This window comes from Myotis yumanensis, unplaced genomic scaffold (assembly GCF_028538775.1).
Source record: "Myotis yumanensis isolate MYYU_CA2020_CCGP unplaced genomic scaffold, mMyoYum1.0.hap1 SCAF_3, whole genome shotgun sequence".
In the NCBI taxonomy this organism is placed as follows: Eukaryota; Metazoa; Chordata; class Mammalia; order Chiroptera; family Vespertilionidae; genus Myotis; species Myotis yumanensis.
In genome coordinates, this window is record NW_027223754.1 from 38510778 (window position 1) to 38527752 (window position 16975).

Below are 16975 nucleotides of genomic sequence, written 5' to 3' on the forward strand. Positions count from 1 at the left end.
GATTTTCATAATCTTTAAATGATAGTAGCCATTTGTCAAAATAAAATGTCTTTCACTGCACTATTGGATGATGAGAATCATCGAAGGCTCTACCTTTGGGTGGGAGAGCCTTTTGGGGACTACTCTGAGATTAGGAACCTTGACCTTACAAAATCGTATGATCAACCTGTGGTAATTTTTAACTCTGAAGTTTTTCTTTAAAATTTTTTAAACCTACACTGTACCTAGAATAACTCACTAAATTATAAGTGCATAATATCCTTTTTAAAAGTGAAAGACAAGGACTTGTTAAATGGATTTACTGAATTTTCTGAGTAAAGACTGGAGAGAGGCTGCTCAGCCTACATGTGCAAACTGATCGCTTCAATCTGTAATCAATACTACAGTAATTTAGGTGACACAAATACAGCTTCATTCCCTCTCCTACTGCTTGGATGCTTTAGTTTGGCATGCAGGGTGCAACAACAAACAGATGGCTGGCCATCATAGTGTATCCTGAATTCCTTTAGCAAATCCAATAATTTTTAAAGGTCAAAGAAAATTCAATTTTCACAGTTAAAAATAAAAAAGAAACAGAACAGTATCCTTGCCGAAGTAATGACACTGTTTTAAGGTATTTGTAGAAAGAACTGGAAAAAAAATAATGTGCTTCATTTTGGGGATTTAGTAAGTAGACTTAATATAAAAAGCAGAGAACTATTTTCTGTTTTTAATCAGTGTGTTGACAAAAGGAAAAGGGGAAAGAAGAGCCTGTTTTTGGAGATGGTCTTTTGAAATGTTTGGCTTCCTTTGTTCAGTAGCCCATCTTGGGTGGCCCTTGAAGACCTGCTGGGGCTGGACCATGCATATAACGCTGTTTTTGCAGGGCTACATCCGGATTTAGTAAGTGCCAAGACATAGATGAAGCACCCACATGGAAAGTGCATTTGGAGGCAGAGCGAGGCCAGGGAGATGGTTGCTGTGACCCTAGGTGTCAAAATTTCAGTGGAGTCTTAGTTCTCCTGCTAAAGTGGTCTGTTCTGCTACATCACTGGGCAGATATGGAACCTGGGTGGTTTTAAGAGAGTAAACAACTCAGCTGCCTGCCTGTCTCCAAGCAGAAGCCTGATTAGAAAGAAGGAAAGATGAATTTAGCCTCTGAGAGTTCATGAACAGAGGGGAGTGAGGAGAGGCTTGCTTGGGAGTGGCTTGAAAGAACTGGCATTGGCCCTGACCGGTTTGGCTCAGCGGATAGAGCTTCGGCCTGCGGACTGAAGGGTCCCTGGTTCGATTCCAGTCAGTGGCATGTACCTTGGTTGCGGGCACATCCCCAGTGTGGGGTGTGCAGGAGGCAGCTGGTCGATGTTTCTCTCTCATGGATGTTTCTAACTCTCTATCCCTCTCCCCTCCTCTCTGTAAAAAATCAATAAAATATATATATATATATTTTTTAAAAAAGGACTGGCATTGTAGTTTTAGGGGCAGCCATGATGTAACTTAATTTCACTGTTTAGATTTGGGAGAGGCAAGAATTGGAGACTGCTTGCCTTTGATCTCTGGGAAAGAAGACTCTATTCACAAAGGCATGGAAAGGTCAGATTGAAAGACATGGCCAACCGTGGCCGGTGTGGCTCAGTTGGTTGAGCATCATCCCAAGCACTGAGAGTGCACTGCTTTGATTCCCAGTCAAGGCACATGCCGGGGTTGTGGGCTCGATCCTCAGTAGGGGGAATGCGGGAGGTAGCAGATTGATGTTACTCTCTCTCATCGATCTTTCTCTCTCTTTCTTCCTCTCCCTTCTTCTCTCTCTAAAACATCAATAATATACATATTATTGATACATATATTTAAAAATAAAAGATGATTCTTTAAAAAAAAGGAAAGACAGCTGAATACCTAGGGGGTAAAGATCAGAAATTGACCTCAGGCAGGGCACCTACCTTCTCTAAACCTCAGTTTTGTCTGTGAAATAGGAATAATAGAAAACCAGTCCCACTGCGGATGGCAAAAAAGTACATAAGATAATTCACTCGAACATCAGTCTCACACATCATAAACCCTCAGCAAATGTTAGATATGATTTGTTTAAACTTAACAATTATTTTCATATTTTACTCGTTTCAAAAAATTACAAATGAAATTTGTCATTTTTGCACAGCATTTTAATTTTACAAAAGTTCTTGAGGTTCAAAAGTAAGAATCAAATTCTCCACACCATCTCTCCCTTCCTCCCCTACCTCTGTTCTCCCAACAAAACATACTCACTGGGTTCTAAACTTGCTGTCAGCTCATGTGGATCTGGGCAAGGTTGCCTCAGACTTTTAATCTGTACAATAGGAATAATACTAAAAAATTTCGGAGATGTATTAAGGCCTTGGAATAGAGCCTGGCCCAGAGCCAGCTTTCAATAAACATTTGTTATCATCTTGCAAGTGAAAAATATATATAATGTTTAAGCTTGATTCTCTTCTAAAATTATATACAGTAGTTGATGGACCATCACCCTACCCTAAGAATTGATAAAATGCATAACATTAGGAACAGCTTCAAGAGTGTGATACATTCTATCACTGGAAGTCTTTTGGGTTGTAATCTATTGCAAACTTTAAGACAGTCCAGAAGTCTTTTTTGCAAACTCCATGATGTGTAGTCATTCTCTCTGAGAATATCCAGAAAAGAGCTTACCACCTCTCCAGATAGCCCAACCTGTTACTGGAAACTTTGAGATTAAACAGGTTTTTTGTTGTTGTTGTTGAATAAATAGCTACCACTTACTAGATTCTATTGATAACTTCCATTTAGTCGGTATTCTCCTTGCTGGGATAACAAACACTACAAAACAAAATCACCCCATTGATTATGTTCTGAACTTGGATTATTAGTATGGCAGGATTTCTCTCAACAAATCCCTTCTTTCTGCTCTAGTATATTCTCTTCAAAAACATACAATTTTTTACCCATATGTCATAAGTGGAATTATTTTCTAGTGTTCACATTCTCAGCATATTCAGTCAAGAATTTCTGAGACTCAGCCCTAGCTGGTTTGGCTCAGTGGATAGAGTGTCAGCCTGTGGACCCCGGGTTCGATTCTGGTCAAGAGCGCGTACCTCATTTGCAAGCTGTTTCCCAGCCTGGCCCCTGGTCAGGCACGTGCAGGAGGCAACCAATTGATGTATTTCTCTCAAATCAATATTTCTCTCTGTCTTTCCCTCTCTCTTCCACTCTCTCTAAAAATCAATGGAAAAATATCCTCAGGTGAGGATAAAAAATAAAAAAAAAAGAAAGAAAAAGACTTTCTGAGACTAAAACCAACTCTAGGAAACTAAGAAATCTGTCATATTTAAGAAATAAAGACAACTTTCTATTTACTTGTTAATAAGATCATCAGATTGGAGTTAAATGCCTTTTTCTCATTTTTTTTCCCCTAAAATTCAGAGTAAAGGTAATAAAAGCATAATAGAATATTTTTAGAACTCACCTTCAAGGAAAAAGGCTGGATGAATGAATAATGACTTCAAAAACCTGAAAGTGACATTTAAATAGATTTGATGTGAAGTTTGATCATTTTTTGCCAAAAAAGAAAAAAAGAAGAAAAAGAAAAAATAGACACAGTTTTACAAATGTGTGGCTGGAAAAACTACAAATGAATCACATAGTAAAAATTCAGATTTTAGAGATAAAAAATGTACTATTTTCACAACAATAATTGATGCCAAGAGAATTTCTAATCACCAGGTTGAATAAGAATATGGTGAAAAAGTTTTCTTTTTATTATTTGTCTATTTTATAATATAATGAAATTTTAATTTAATAGTTATGTACACCACTTGTCTTGGTTCATGTCCTCTCTCATCTCTATGTCTAAGTTTCCTCATCTGTGAAACAGTTCTAAGAATTGAGTTACATGATGTATGACATTCTTAAAATAGGCCTGGCACAAGATGAGCTCTCAGTAAACATTTTTAAAAATTTTATCTTTATTATTGAAAGTATTATAGATGTCCCTTTTGTGTGTTTTCCTATTGACCCCCTGTACCCTGCACCCACTCCTCCCAGGCCTTCACCACACTATTGTCTATGTCCATGGGCTGTGCATATTTATATATATAAAAGCCTAAGCGACCGGCTGACTGGCCGGTAGCTATGATGCACAATGACCACCAGGGGGCAGATGCTCAACGCAGGAGCTGCCAACTGAGAGCAACTTTGCAGAGTGCCCTCTCGCACTCCAGGACCCTTCGGGGGATGTCGGACTCCTGGTTTCGGCCCAATCCCCACAGGCCAGGCTGAGGGACCCCACCTACTGGAAGGACCCTGCTCACTCCACAGATGCCCTTCAAGCCCTGGCGCTACCCCAGGTGCGGCTGGCTGGGGAGGGACCGTGGGAAGTTGGCTCCAGGGCATGTCCGGCCCCTCTCGCCCAGTCCTGACCCTCCAGCCACCTTCTAATTAATTTCCTTTCAATGTGCACAAATCCGTGCACCAGGCCTCTAGTATGTATATAAGTTCCCTGGTTAATCTCTCCCCACCCACCCCCACCCCCACCCCCACCTTCCCTCTGAAGTTGGTCAGTCTGTTCCATGCTTCTGTGTCTCTGGATCTATTTCATTCATTAGATTTCACATATGAGTGAGATCACATGATACTTACCTTTCTCTAACTGGCTTGTTTCACTTAGCATAATATGCTCCAGGTCTCTCCATGCTGTTTCAAATGGTAAGAGTTCCTTCTTTTATACAGCTGAGTAGTATTCCATTGTGTAAATGTAACACAGATTTTTTATCTACTCATTTGCTGATGGGCACTTGGGTTGTTTCCAAATCTTAGCTATTGTAAGTTGTGCTGCTGCTATGAACAGGGGTGCATATATTTTTTTCTGATTGGTGTTTCAGATTTCTTAAACATTTTTGTTGGACAAATCTGTTTTTACATGGCAGTCAACAGAATTTGGGAGGATATCAACTGATGAGCTCACTATTTTACCATGGTAAATAACTTATTTTACAAAATCATTTCATTCCCTTTTTGTGAGATTTGTAGTAGGTCTCTCTCTCTCTCTCTCTTTCTCTCTCTCTTTCTGTGTTTGAGGATCATTTTCCTTTTTATAAAATAATTGGTTTAGTAAATATTTATTCAGTTTTAGAACAGATTCTGTATTTAATACTTTCCCTTAAAGGGTTTTGATTATTAACATCAAAGGCAACTAATGGGTACCACTAAACGGGAGACACTGGGGTTGCTGGAGTCCAGCATGGGCTGAAGGGGCTGTGAGAAGTGAGCTCATGGAAGGAGGTGCAGAGTGCTGAGAGAGTGTGGGACATGTTTTTCAGTGCCCTTACCAGGGAACCAAGGTGATCTGGGCTTGAAGAATGATGGGAGTTTTAGCCATTCAAGATGGAGTTAGAGTTTTCATTCTTTTTAGATAAAGGTTTAAAAGTGAAGTTGCTGGGCTGCATAATAGTTCTGTGTTGTTGTTGTTTTTTTAATTTATTTTTATTGTTGAAAGTATTACTGGTGTCCCCTTTTTCCCCTATTGAACCCCTCCACCCCACTCCTGCCCCTCCAGGCTTTCACCTCCCTATTGTCTGTGTTCATTGGTTATGCATATAAACTCTTTGGTTAATCTCTTTCCTTCCCACTTCTCCCTTCCCCCTTCCCCCTTCCCCCTTTCCCCTTCCCTCTTCCCCCTTTCTCCCTTTCCCCTTCCCTCTTCCCCCTTCCCCCTTCCCCCTTCCCTCTTCCCCCTTTCCCCTTCCCCCTTTCCCCTTCCCTCTGAGACTCTTCAGTCTGTTTCATGCTTCCTTATCTCTGGATCTATTGTTTCTCTCTCTCTCTCCCCTCCCATCCCTTCCTTCCACTCTCTCTAAAAATCAATGCAAAAAATACCCTTGGTTGAGGATTAACAAAAAAAAATTAAAAATTGATAGTTCTATTTTTAACTTTTTGAGGGGCCCAATGTTGTTTTCCATAGTGGCTGTACCCTTTTACTGGTAAAGGCCTCAGTTTGTACACATAAGTGACCAGAAGAACAGTGGTTGATTTTGGTGTGTTGTCAGTTGTAGTGACACCTAATGCTTAAAAATAAATCACTGACTTACGTATTCTTTGGGGGCTTTTTAGCATCAAATAGATGCTGTGAGTCTACTAGAGAGATATGTTTCTCTTGTTTACACTTTTATCCCCAAACTTTAAATCTTTCAGTTAAACAAATCACACACACAAACATAACACTTCATGAGTTAAGTAAGGGACTAGGAAGGTCTGCTGTGGGACTGGCAGCAGACAACAAAGAGGGCACTGCTGGAAGAAGGAGCAGAAATGGTTGAGAAAGGTTGAAGGATGGTGGGTAATGGTATGTTTCACCAATTCAAGTAGAGCATGTGGGTATAGGTATGAAAGGAAGTGCAAGTAAACTCAGTGGGACTGTGTCCTTGAAACATCAAGTTAAGTAAAGCAGGCAATTTGTAAGTTCTATAGATGCCTTTGCTGTTCCATGCTGTGTACCCAGCATATATCCCAGTGTCTGATACCATATGGATGCGTGTATTTTCTGTGTGAATGAATGAGTGAATGAATGAGAAAAAGAGGACAAACTGAGGTTTTTCTGGAGAGACCCTATCAGTGTGTTGGGAAGTTGATTTCTGATATGAAGGACAGGATATATTTAAATAGTTGATATTTGTGGCAGTCCAGATCTGAGGCCCCATGGCTTAGGAAGGGCTCTAGCAATGGAGATAAAGTGAAAGGGGCCTTGTATACCAATGGAATGAGGAATGACAAAAGAAATCACCTGTGAAAATCTGTGAAAAGGCTATCCATGCAGTCCTTCTGCAGATGTGGGACCTGCACGTGGGTCCTGAAAAGCTCAGGGCAGTGGGATCTGGAAATTGAGACTGATATCAAGTCGGCCTGTTGATTTTTAAGTGATGATGGTGGTGGTATGGCCTATATCTAAGGGAGAAGCAGCATAGATACATGATTCAGTAACAGTAGCTGGACACCAACAGATGGTGGTGGAAATTGTAAGAGCAGATGCTCATTTCAGAGGTTGAGTATAGAGAACAGACACATGGGACAGTAAGGAAGGGACATGCTGTAAACCATAATTTAGAAGACAGAAGATTCAAAACAGTTTCATGCAAACCCGAGAGGCTTACAAGGAGAAGAAATGACCTATAGTGTTGCAACACCTCACAGTTAAAGAAAACTGAATTTATTAGCTTTAATTTGGTCAAGAGAGAGCTGGAATGACCTAAGGAAAGTATATAGCTATCAAAGGATATAAAGCTGGATGTTAACCACTTATAATAAAACAAATGAACCGAAGTACCTCTTCTGTCTGAGCAAAAGATTTATCAACGAATATATTGTAATTGTGTGGCCTCCTCATACTATTGAATATTTAAATACCAACTACTTTTAAAAAGTGTGACACATCTACTGGAAGCCATATATTTTTTAATTTAATACAGTGCTTTATAAAAGACACTTCTGCAAACAGAAAAAAATATTAGGTTATAAATACATAATGGTGATAAGGCTAAGATACACAGAAGCAATTTCCTATCAAAATAATTAGCTTACCTAGGATACTTAAATATGCCTGCTGTTCTTTATCAGGGGAATAACAGGTTTGCTGCACTCAGATATATTGATTCAACATAAATGTATGTGAAAAACAATATTTATGTATGTAAAGGAAAATTATTACAATCTATTGCCTCACATTAATCTTGGAGTCTTTATGTGTCTGTAACTTGAATTTATTTTGCTACTTGCATGCTTTACATAATATTTAATATTATTAAATTGGTCAAAATGTCAGTGATTCAGGAGCTAGCTGTTGAGTTTTAATATATGCAGAGTTTGGACAGATAGTTCAGATAGTTTTCTTGGGCAGGTTGAGTTGGTGGCACTTTTTCAGTAGGTAAAATGAGGTGAAAGTGGATGACAACTAATGTCACTCATTATAGTTACATTATTTTGGTGGGCCAATAATAGCCAACATGGAGATTTAAAAAAAAATGAATTCTGGATAAACAAATCTGTAATCACTTCTTTTGCTTTGGATGAGGTATTTATAATAAAAGTGCATGGCATTCATATGCGAAGGTGTCACATTTATGAATAAAATATTTTTTCAGATGCAATTTAGGGCCAAGTCATAAGAACAGTAAATGGCCATTCATAAGTCTCCACTGACTCATTGAAAGTGATATTAAAGCTAGTAGCTAGGTCTATAAAATTTTCTTATATTACTTTTGAACAACACTGTGAAGCCACTCTTTATCTTATCCTCTGCATTGTATAATCTTGAAGGATTTCTAAAAGATTCTGTATTCAGTTTTGGGTACATAAGAGACTGTCATTCAAGAAGCATCTTAAATTGAGGCCACCAGATGTTTCCCCCCACAGTAAATCAGAGAACAAGCATAATTTGAATATTTTGCATACATTTACATATTGATGTCAAGTGTCCCTAACTCCAATTATGTAAAATAAAATTAATTAGTGCAGCATACTGCAAAGTTCATATTTAAACCCAATATTCAGGACAAGACAAACTGGAAATACCTAGCATATCTTAAAGCAAATTAGTTTGGTTTCTTCTGCGAATAGGAGGGTTAGGCACATCTACCTACCTACCTAGGTGCATCAAGGAGAACATAGATATAGAAGTAGGTGCTCAAACATAGGGACTCAGATTCAACATCCATTTGTCCTGAGCTTTTGTGTTTTCCTTCCCAGTAAAAATTACAGTTGCACATGCTATAAACACGTTGTTTCTATCTTCTGCTCCCTCCGGGATTGAATGGCTCTCATTGTCCTTGGTTTTGGTTCTTTCTCTAGCTTCACGCAGCAGCAGATAAAAGAGCCAGTGCACCTGCCTGGTGTTAACACTACTGCATTTTCTTGACATGGCATCTTCACCACTGTGAGCTTCCTGGAGGGCCTAACCCCTCCCTTATCTTTTAGAAATCCTCCTAATCAGTGCTCAACATCAGTGTGGTCAAGGATAAACACCTTAGGTTTTGTAACCAAATAGAGCTTCTTTTATTTTTTTATTTTATTTTTTTTAAATATATTTTATTGATTTTTTACAGAGAGAAAGGGAGAGGGATAGAGAGCCAGAAACATCGATGAGAGAGAAACATCGACCAGCTGCCTCCTGCACACTCCCACTGGGGATGTGCCCGCAACCAACGTACATGCCCTTGACCGGAATCGAACCTGGGACCCCTCAGTCCGCAGGCCGACGCTCTATCCACTGAGCCAAACCGGTCTCGGCTAGAGCTTCTTTTAAATTTCAAGTTTGCCTATGTGGCCTTGGTCAAGTTATTAGCTGCCCCAAGACTGGAGTTTCCAGTGCTTTCATAAAAAGACTAGATGTTTCCTTTCTTCCATTAGTTGTAAAGAATAAGTAAACTATCATTGCAAAGTGCCCCAAACATGGTATATATCCAAAATACATTCACTCGTCTTCTTCCTCTAAGACTCAGTCCAGGTGTTAATCAAAAAAGAAATCTCTCTGTGGATACACAGGGTCAGCAGGCACCACCTGCCTTTACAACATCTCTTGTACTTACTCGCTTTTGTGTCCTGAAAGCAGGACGTACGGTAGGCCTCCGTTCAGTGGCTGCTGGATGGAGGGTGGTAGCAATGGCTAAAGGGAGGTGACATATAGCAAGATGTAGATGACTCACAGTAGTGGAAATTTATGTGCAAGCAAGCATCTCATCTCCCTCTTCAATGTAATCTGGGTTTACTTCAGAGTAGCCGAAAGAATTGATATAATACAATTCATAAAAGAAAAAAACAACTCCATTTACAGTAATTTCTGCCCCATGCTCTCTGGCTCACATCCATTATAGCAAGGACACACTCAGAAGATCAAATTGGGGCTGTCATTGGAAACAGATGTCTGTGAGTGTCCCATCACATTAACCCGAGGGAAAATCCTGGGAACATCTGAGTATTTCATCTGCATTGGTCAGCCATGCTCTGGCAAGACTACCTTTAAGTGGAGGCAGCTTTAGGTGTATGAACATAGAGCTCAAAAAATTTCCTACTAATGTGTGTACTCTTAGGGGGAAAGCTATTTCACTCCAGTTCATCTAGACCAGTGGTCTCTAAACTGGCATGCAAACTGTTTAAGAAGTACACAAGATGATCTATTGGGTCGCGAGAAAAAAAAATCAAGCTTTTATTCATATTGATTTTTATCACATTCTTGTAAAATTTCTGTTTGAATATGTTTATTATGTACAGTATAATGGAATGAGTGTGTGATCAATATATGAATGGGCATCCATTAGGCACTTGTTTTTTGAGTGATCAGGGTAAAGACGGTTTAGGTCACTAACACAGCTCTCTTTCCCCAGACTGCCGTCTTGTGCTCCCTCACCAGAGCTAACTCCAGCATGCTCAAAAGGAAACAGAGCTCCAGGGTAGAGGCCCAGCCGGTGACTGACTTTGGTCCTGATGAATCTTTGTCAGACAACGCTGACATACTCTGGATTAACAAGCCAGTAAGTTCCTTCTTTGAAGTATGGAGTAGCACATGCTGATTTAAAGGAAATTTGATTCATATATTCAAAGATCATGTACCCTTTGGCTTTGAAATGTGTGTTTGAGCTGCAGTTGACTATGGATGAGTCTAGGAGTCTGGAAGTTAAGGACAAATGAGATGAAATAACGAGGTTCCTCTCTGAGTTACTCACATAGGAAGTACGTGAGTACCTCTCCTCTCTTCCTCTGTGCGTGCTGTCCTGTCCTCACAGGCACCCAGTGTAGAGATAATACCACTTCGCAGGCTGATCCAAAGCTGACGTCCCACATGAGTGACCTCTTCTACCAAGCTTCCATTACTTATAGTTCTCAACGTGCATGAATCTGTAAGGAGATAATCAAATGTTTGGAATTAAAGGTCTCCTTCTGAGTTGCAAGTTTTGAGTAAAAGTAAAGGTTAATTAGATAGTGCATAGTATCTCTGAATAACTTTGTCACCTTCTCTGTCTAATTAAGCTGGTGGGAACTTGAGGGGGAGATCTGTATCATTGTGTATTAGCCAGACGAACAGCCAGAGCTAAGGTGGAATGGCATATCCATGGGTCTTGGAAACAGCTCTGCAAGCCAGGATAGGATCAGCTTCATTATTTGTCAGAAATTATGCTGGGCTCAGAGGATCCAAAAATGGAAACAACACAGTTCTGATTCACTACGTTGCAGTCTGATATGCATAACATATATGTTACCTATATACAATACACATTTATACTTATATACAAATATAAAATAGGATAAGTGGAAGCTGAAGTAAGGAAGTAAACTGTTACTCTCTCAGTGCTTGCCTGTCCCTTGAACATGATCAAGATCATCAGCCATGGTCTCCCTGACCTTTCTAGTCTTTCTTCATCTAACTCACCCTCCAGACCTCTTCCCCAGCCTCCTCACATTTCCTCCCATGTTTTCATTTATGTTCATATAACCTATCTGCTTTATGATCATTGAAACATCCTTATTATCCACATTGCAAATAAAATGCTTTAATTTATATTCAAGGCTCTGTATATTCTGCCTCTAACTTGTCCAGCAACTGCCCTTTCCTAGATCGATACCCTGTCTGCTTGAGCCACATCAATGACTTCCTGCAATCTCACAGTTTCCTGCCCAGAGGCCCTTTCCTTGCAACTCTGATGAGTCAAGTCCCCCTCATTCACGAAGGCCATTTCAGATGTCACCTGTGCCCCATCCACTCTGAAAAGTTCCTCATTTGACCTGCACCACAGACAGAATGAACCTCTTTCTTTTCCACTAATTTTATATTTGTACTGGTGGCCCATTGCACGAAGATTCGCGCTATAGGCCTTCCTTCCTCTGGCTGCCGGCACCGGTTTTCCTCCAGCACCCGGGACCAAGGTCTTTGGTCTCCACTCCGGCTGCTCCTAGCCCCTCCTTTTTTTCCCCCAGCTCCTCGAGCGGAGCCCAGGGCAGACTGGAAGCCTGGGTTGCCCCCGGTGACCCAGGTCCTCAGCCACTCCTTGAGCGGAGTCCAGGGCTGGCGGGAAGCTTGGCTTCCTCCGTCTCCGGGAGCAACACAAGCTTCCTGCTCATTCCAGCTCCGTGGCTGCCGCCATCTTCAGTCTTCAGTCTTTGCTCCACACCTACATATGCAAATCAACTTCCATCTTTGTTGGGTTAATTTGCATAGTTGCTCTGATTGACTGGTGGGTGTAGCGGAGTGGCGGAGTGACGGAGTGATGGTTAATTTGCATGTTTCTCTTTTATTAGTGTAGATATAAGTATACATTTATATTGTATATAAATAAAATATATATGTTATGCACATCAGACTGCAAAGTAGTGATGTTTCAGAACCTTCTTATTTCCATTTATTGTCCTCTGCATAATTTCTGACACACAGTAAGTCTTCCATTTGTGTTGAAATAATTGAACAGAATAGAGAATAGAGTCCACCACATACAGAGCTTTCTGAGAACTTCTAACAAAGGTAGTCTTATAGATGTACCCTTGGAAACACTAACTAAAATAATTAATACTTAACTAGAATTCATACTTTAAATTTGTAACAGATTTGTTGTGGAGGAACCCTTCTTTTCGAGCTCTTTTGTGTAATTAGATCCTTTGTGTTGGAGCTAAATTCACACACTGATGTTTACTGAAGCAGTTCCAAATTGCATGAAAAGTACATCAATCAGCAGTGACTTATATGGTATGACATTAGTGGCATTACATCTTCATGCAAATATTATAACTGTCAGATTAATATTAAAACCCACTCACCAGCCTACAAATGTCTGAATCTTTTCAAAGTTCTGACAGTCTTTTCTATTTTTTCATCTTGGGTGCTTGCCAGCTTGCATAGATGCAGGACCTACCTACTACACAAAGCAGCTTTTGTTCAAGGGGAGTATAATATTAAAAGATTAACAAATAACATTTAAATTATATTGAAGAATTGTCTACTAATTAATTAAACAGTAATACTAACTGGGTTTGGGCATAAAGGTACAACCAATATGTTTTATCTTAGGTATTATTTTTATAATAAAATAGTGTATGTGAGTAATTGTATGTCCTACACACATATGCACAGGTATAAACACACACACAAACACACACATGCATACACACATTTATCTTAATTAATTAATTAATTAATTAAATTTATTTGGGTACAGGTTTCAAGTGTACAACTCAGTAAAACATCATCTGCACACTGTATTGCCTCAAGCAAACTCTCTGTCCCCATCCCCCTCTCTGCCTACCTCCACCTAGCCCCACCCTACCTTCCCTCTGCCTATCACCACACTGTTCTCTGTGTTTATGTGTTATATACCTACTGCTTTTTGCTTAATCCCTTTACCTTCTTTGATCCAGTCTCCCAGCCCCCTCTCCTCTGACAGCTGTCAGTCTCTTCCCTGTATGCATGCCTATGTTTCTATTTTGTTAGTTTATTTTGTTCATTAGATACTATAAAAGGCAAGATAATGTGGTGTTTGTCTTTCTCTGACTGAGTTATTTCACTTAGCATAATAATCTCTAGGTCCATTCATGCTGTTGCAAAAGATAAGATTTCCTTTTCCAATTCTGCCTAGTATTCCATGGTGTAAATGTACCACAGCTGTTTTATCTGCTCATCTACTGATGGGCACTTGGGCTGTTTCCAGATATTGGTTATTGTAAATAGCACTGTGTGTACATAGGGGTACATATATTCTTTTGAATTGGTGTTTTGGGTTCCTTCAGATAAATTCCCAGAAGTGGGGTCACTGGGGGAAAAGCCAGTTCCATTCTTAATTTTGGGGGGAAACTCCATATGGTTTTCCACAGTGGCTGTTCCAGTCTGTAGTCCTACCAACAATGCATGAAGGTTATTTTTTCTCCACATCCTCAACAGCACTTATTGTTTGTTAATTTATTGATGATAGCCATTCTGACAGGTGTGAGGTGATATATCATTATGGTTTTAATTTGCATCTATCTGATGATTAGTGACATTGAGCATTTGTTCATGTCTATCGGCCATCTCTATGTTCCCTTTGGAAAAGTGTCTATTCAGGTCCTTTGCCCATTTTTAATTGGATTATTTGTCTTCCTGGTGTTGAGTTGTATAAGTACTTTAAATATTTTGGATATTAACCCCTTATGAGATGTATTATTGGCAAATATGTTTTCCCATACAGTGGGTTCCCTTCTCATTTTATTGATAGTTTCTTTTGCTGTGCAGAAGCTTTTTAGTTTGATGTAGTCCAATTTGTTTGTTTTTTCCTTTGTTTCCCTTACCCAAGGAGACATATCATAACAAATATTTCTATGTGAAATGTCTGAGATGTTACTGCCTATGTTTTCTTCTAATATTTTTATGGTTTCCACACATTTATCTTTTTAATTCCTACTTCTCTATGTTGGGTTTAAGGAAAATCTTCACACAGCATATACACGGCTAGAATGAATTGCACAGAAACTTATTTTTTTTGGAATTTTGGAAAAGATAACTTGGCTAAATTTGTATAATTTTCCTAAGTAAAGAGGAAGGTCCATTTATTATCTTTTGAAAATGTAGGCTGATATCAGATTTTAAAATATATTTTTAAGAATGTTACATCTAAGATCCATATGGAAAGAAAACCCTATACATGGGCAGAGTTATGCATCATTTCATTTTTAAAAAGCATTTGTGATTTGTGCTAGATACTAATAAACATAATATGGTCTCTATTCTATGTTTTAAACAGTAAAAAGTTTAAAAGTAACAGTACATCAAGTTTCCATATGAATAAGTTCCTAACATTTTAATTGAATCACAATCACCCTGTATTGAGGCCTGAGCAATTTCACATCCAGATTTTGGCTCTTATTAATGCATGACCACAGAGAGGTTTCTTAATCTTCCTGAGTCTTAGTGTATTGATGTGAAAATTAGGCTGATTTGAGAATTAAGTTATGTAAAATATGTGAAATATTTTATATGCACTTAACAGACGTTGGTTTCCTTTTTCATACTGGTGAAATATTTCAATCTCAATATTATGTTTTCCAAATGCTATGGTTCATAATGCAAGTTTAAGATACCACTTTATGACGTCAAATAATAACTTTGGACTATTTTGCAGTGGGTTCACTCTTTGCTGCGCATCTGTGCCATCATCAGCGTCATCTCTGTCTGTATGAACACGCCCATGACGTTCGAACACTACCCTCCTCTTCAGTATGTGACCTTTACTCTGGATACTTTATTGATGTTTCTCTACACAGCAGAGATGATTGCCAAAATGCACATCCGGGGGATTGTCAAGGTGAGCCTTCCCTGTTACTTAAGCTAAAAACCAAAATGCATTGAAAATCTAAATCAGTATATTAATTTCAGTAAAGTGAAACATCTCTTTATTTCATATATATTGAAGTCTTTTTAAATAGGGTTTCACTCTATAGATTGATAAAAATATGATGCATAAGAATATTTAAAAAGTGAAATAAATTGTGTAAGGCACAAAGTCTTGAAATATCTGGGAAGGAGCTAGGTGGCCTTTCCACCAGCTCCGTGAAGGCCAGAGTAGGGTCTATAATGCCACCTATGAGTGACTGAGCCCAAAACAAGGCACCTATTAATTTATGAATGCTGAATAATGTTATGTGATAAATATTATAGACTGATAACATTCAGCATGATGTCATTAACTTGAATTATTTTGAAGATATAAAGGGGTATAAAGAAAGGACTTGGAATGGAAAGGAATTCCAGGACTATAGAAAAATATGTAGCATGAAATCGTCACCAATGGGAAACAAAAAATAAGTAAATAAAAGAAAAAGCAAAGGAAGGGCCTAGCCGGTTGAGTATTGACCTATGAAACAGGAGATTATGGCTCAATTCCCGGTCAGGGTACTTGTCTGGGTTGCAGGTTCGATCCCCAGTAGGGGGCATGCAGGAGGCAGCCAATCAATGATTCTTTCTTATCATTGATGTTTCTATCTCTCTCTTCCCCTGCCTTCCTCTCTGAATTCAATAAAAATATATATTTTTAAAAAATAGAAAAGAAAGGAAATTTATTTCATGGGATATCTCTTCCTTCTGTAATGTTAACCTTCATAGAGGCTAAATAAGTGGATGGCACTGTCTCATTCGTATTTCACACTGTACAATAGGATGCACCTGTTAGAAGAGATGAAGGACAGGAGTGAGGTGGGAAGCTCATTTACAGATGCATTTATTAACCACCCCAGTGCTTCTGTCAAAGAGTTTGTTACTGCCTGACTTTCCTCCTTTGATTTTATTGTCATAGTGGGCTTTACAAAAATAAATGAAAAAGAGCCCTAAGTAATTTGGAGTTTGTATCAGTTTCCTATTTTGTAGTAATTAATGCTCACAACCTTGGTGACTTGAAATAATAGAAATGTATTGTCTCACAGTTCTGGAGGCCACAGTTCAAAACAAGGTGTCAGTAGGCCTTGATCTCTCTGAAGGTTCTAGGAAAATGCCTTTTTTGCCTCTTCCTAGATTTTGGTGATTCCTGGTAATTCTTGGAATTCCTTAGCTTATCAATGCATCATTCCAATCTCAACTCCTGTCTTCACATGACCTTCTTTTTGTGTACCTCTGTGGGCCTTCTCTTATTTTAAGGACACCAGTAATTGGATTTAGGGCCCCCACTAATCTAGTATGACCTCCTCTTAACTAATTACATCTTCAAAATACCTTATCCTATATAATAAAAGGCTAATATGCAAATCGACTGAATGGTGGAATGACTGGTCGCTATGATACACACTGACCACCAGAGGGCAGACACTCAATGCAGGAGCTGCCCCCTGGTGGTCAGTGTGCTCCCACAGGGGGAGTGCCGCTCAGCCAGAAGCCCTGAGCCAGGCTCACAGCTGGCGAGCGCAGTGACGGTGGCGGGAGCCTCTCCTGCTTCCATAGCAGTGCTAAGGATATCCGACTGCAGGCTCAGGCCTGCTCCCCCATCATCAG

The 16975-nt window shown here is 39.3% G+C and overlaps 1 protein-coding gene across 4 annotated transcripts in view; it reads left to right on the forward strand.

Moving 5' to 3' along the window:
• Positions 1-16975, forward strand: part of NALCN (sodium leak channel, non-selective) — a 300069-nt gene that overhangs the window by 8286 nt on the left and 274808 nt on the right. For 2 of the 4 annotated variants that reach the window (XM_070408639.1, XM_070408642.1), the window contains exons 1-3: positions 4876-4966; positions 10362-10508; positions 15117-15299. In XM_070408639.1, the coding sequence (XP_070264740.1) occupies positions 4964-4966; positions 10362-10508; positions 15117-15299 (333 nt within the window). In that variant the 5' untranslated portion in view covers positions 4876-4963. Of the gene's footprint in view, positions 1-4875; positions 4967-10361; positions 10509-15116; positions 15300-16975 lie in introns of those variants that run through there. The other 2 variants (XM_070408641.1, XM_070408640.1) reach the window with 2 other exon arrangements.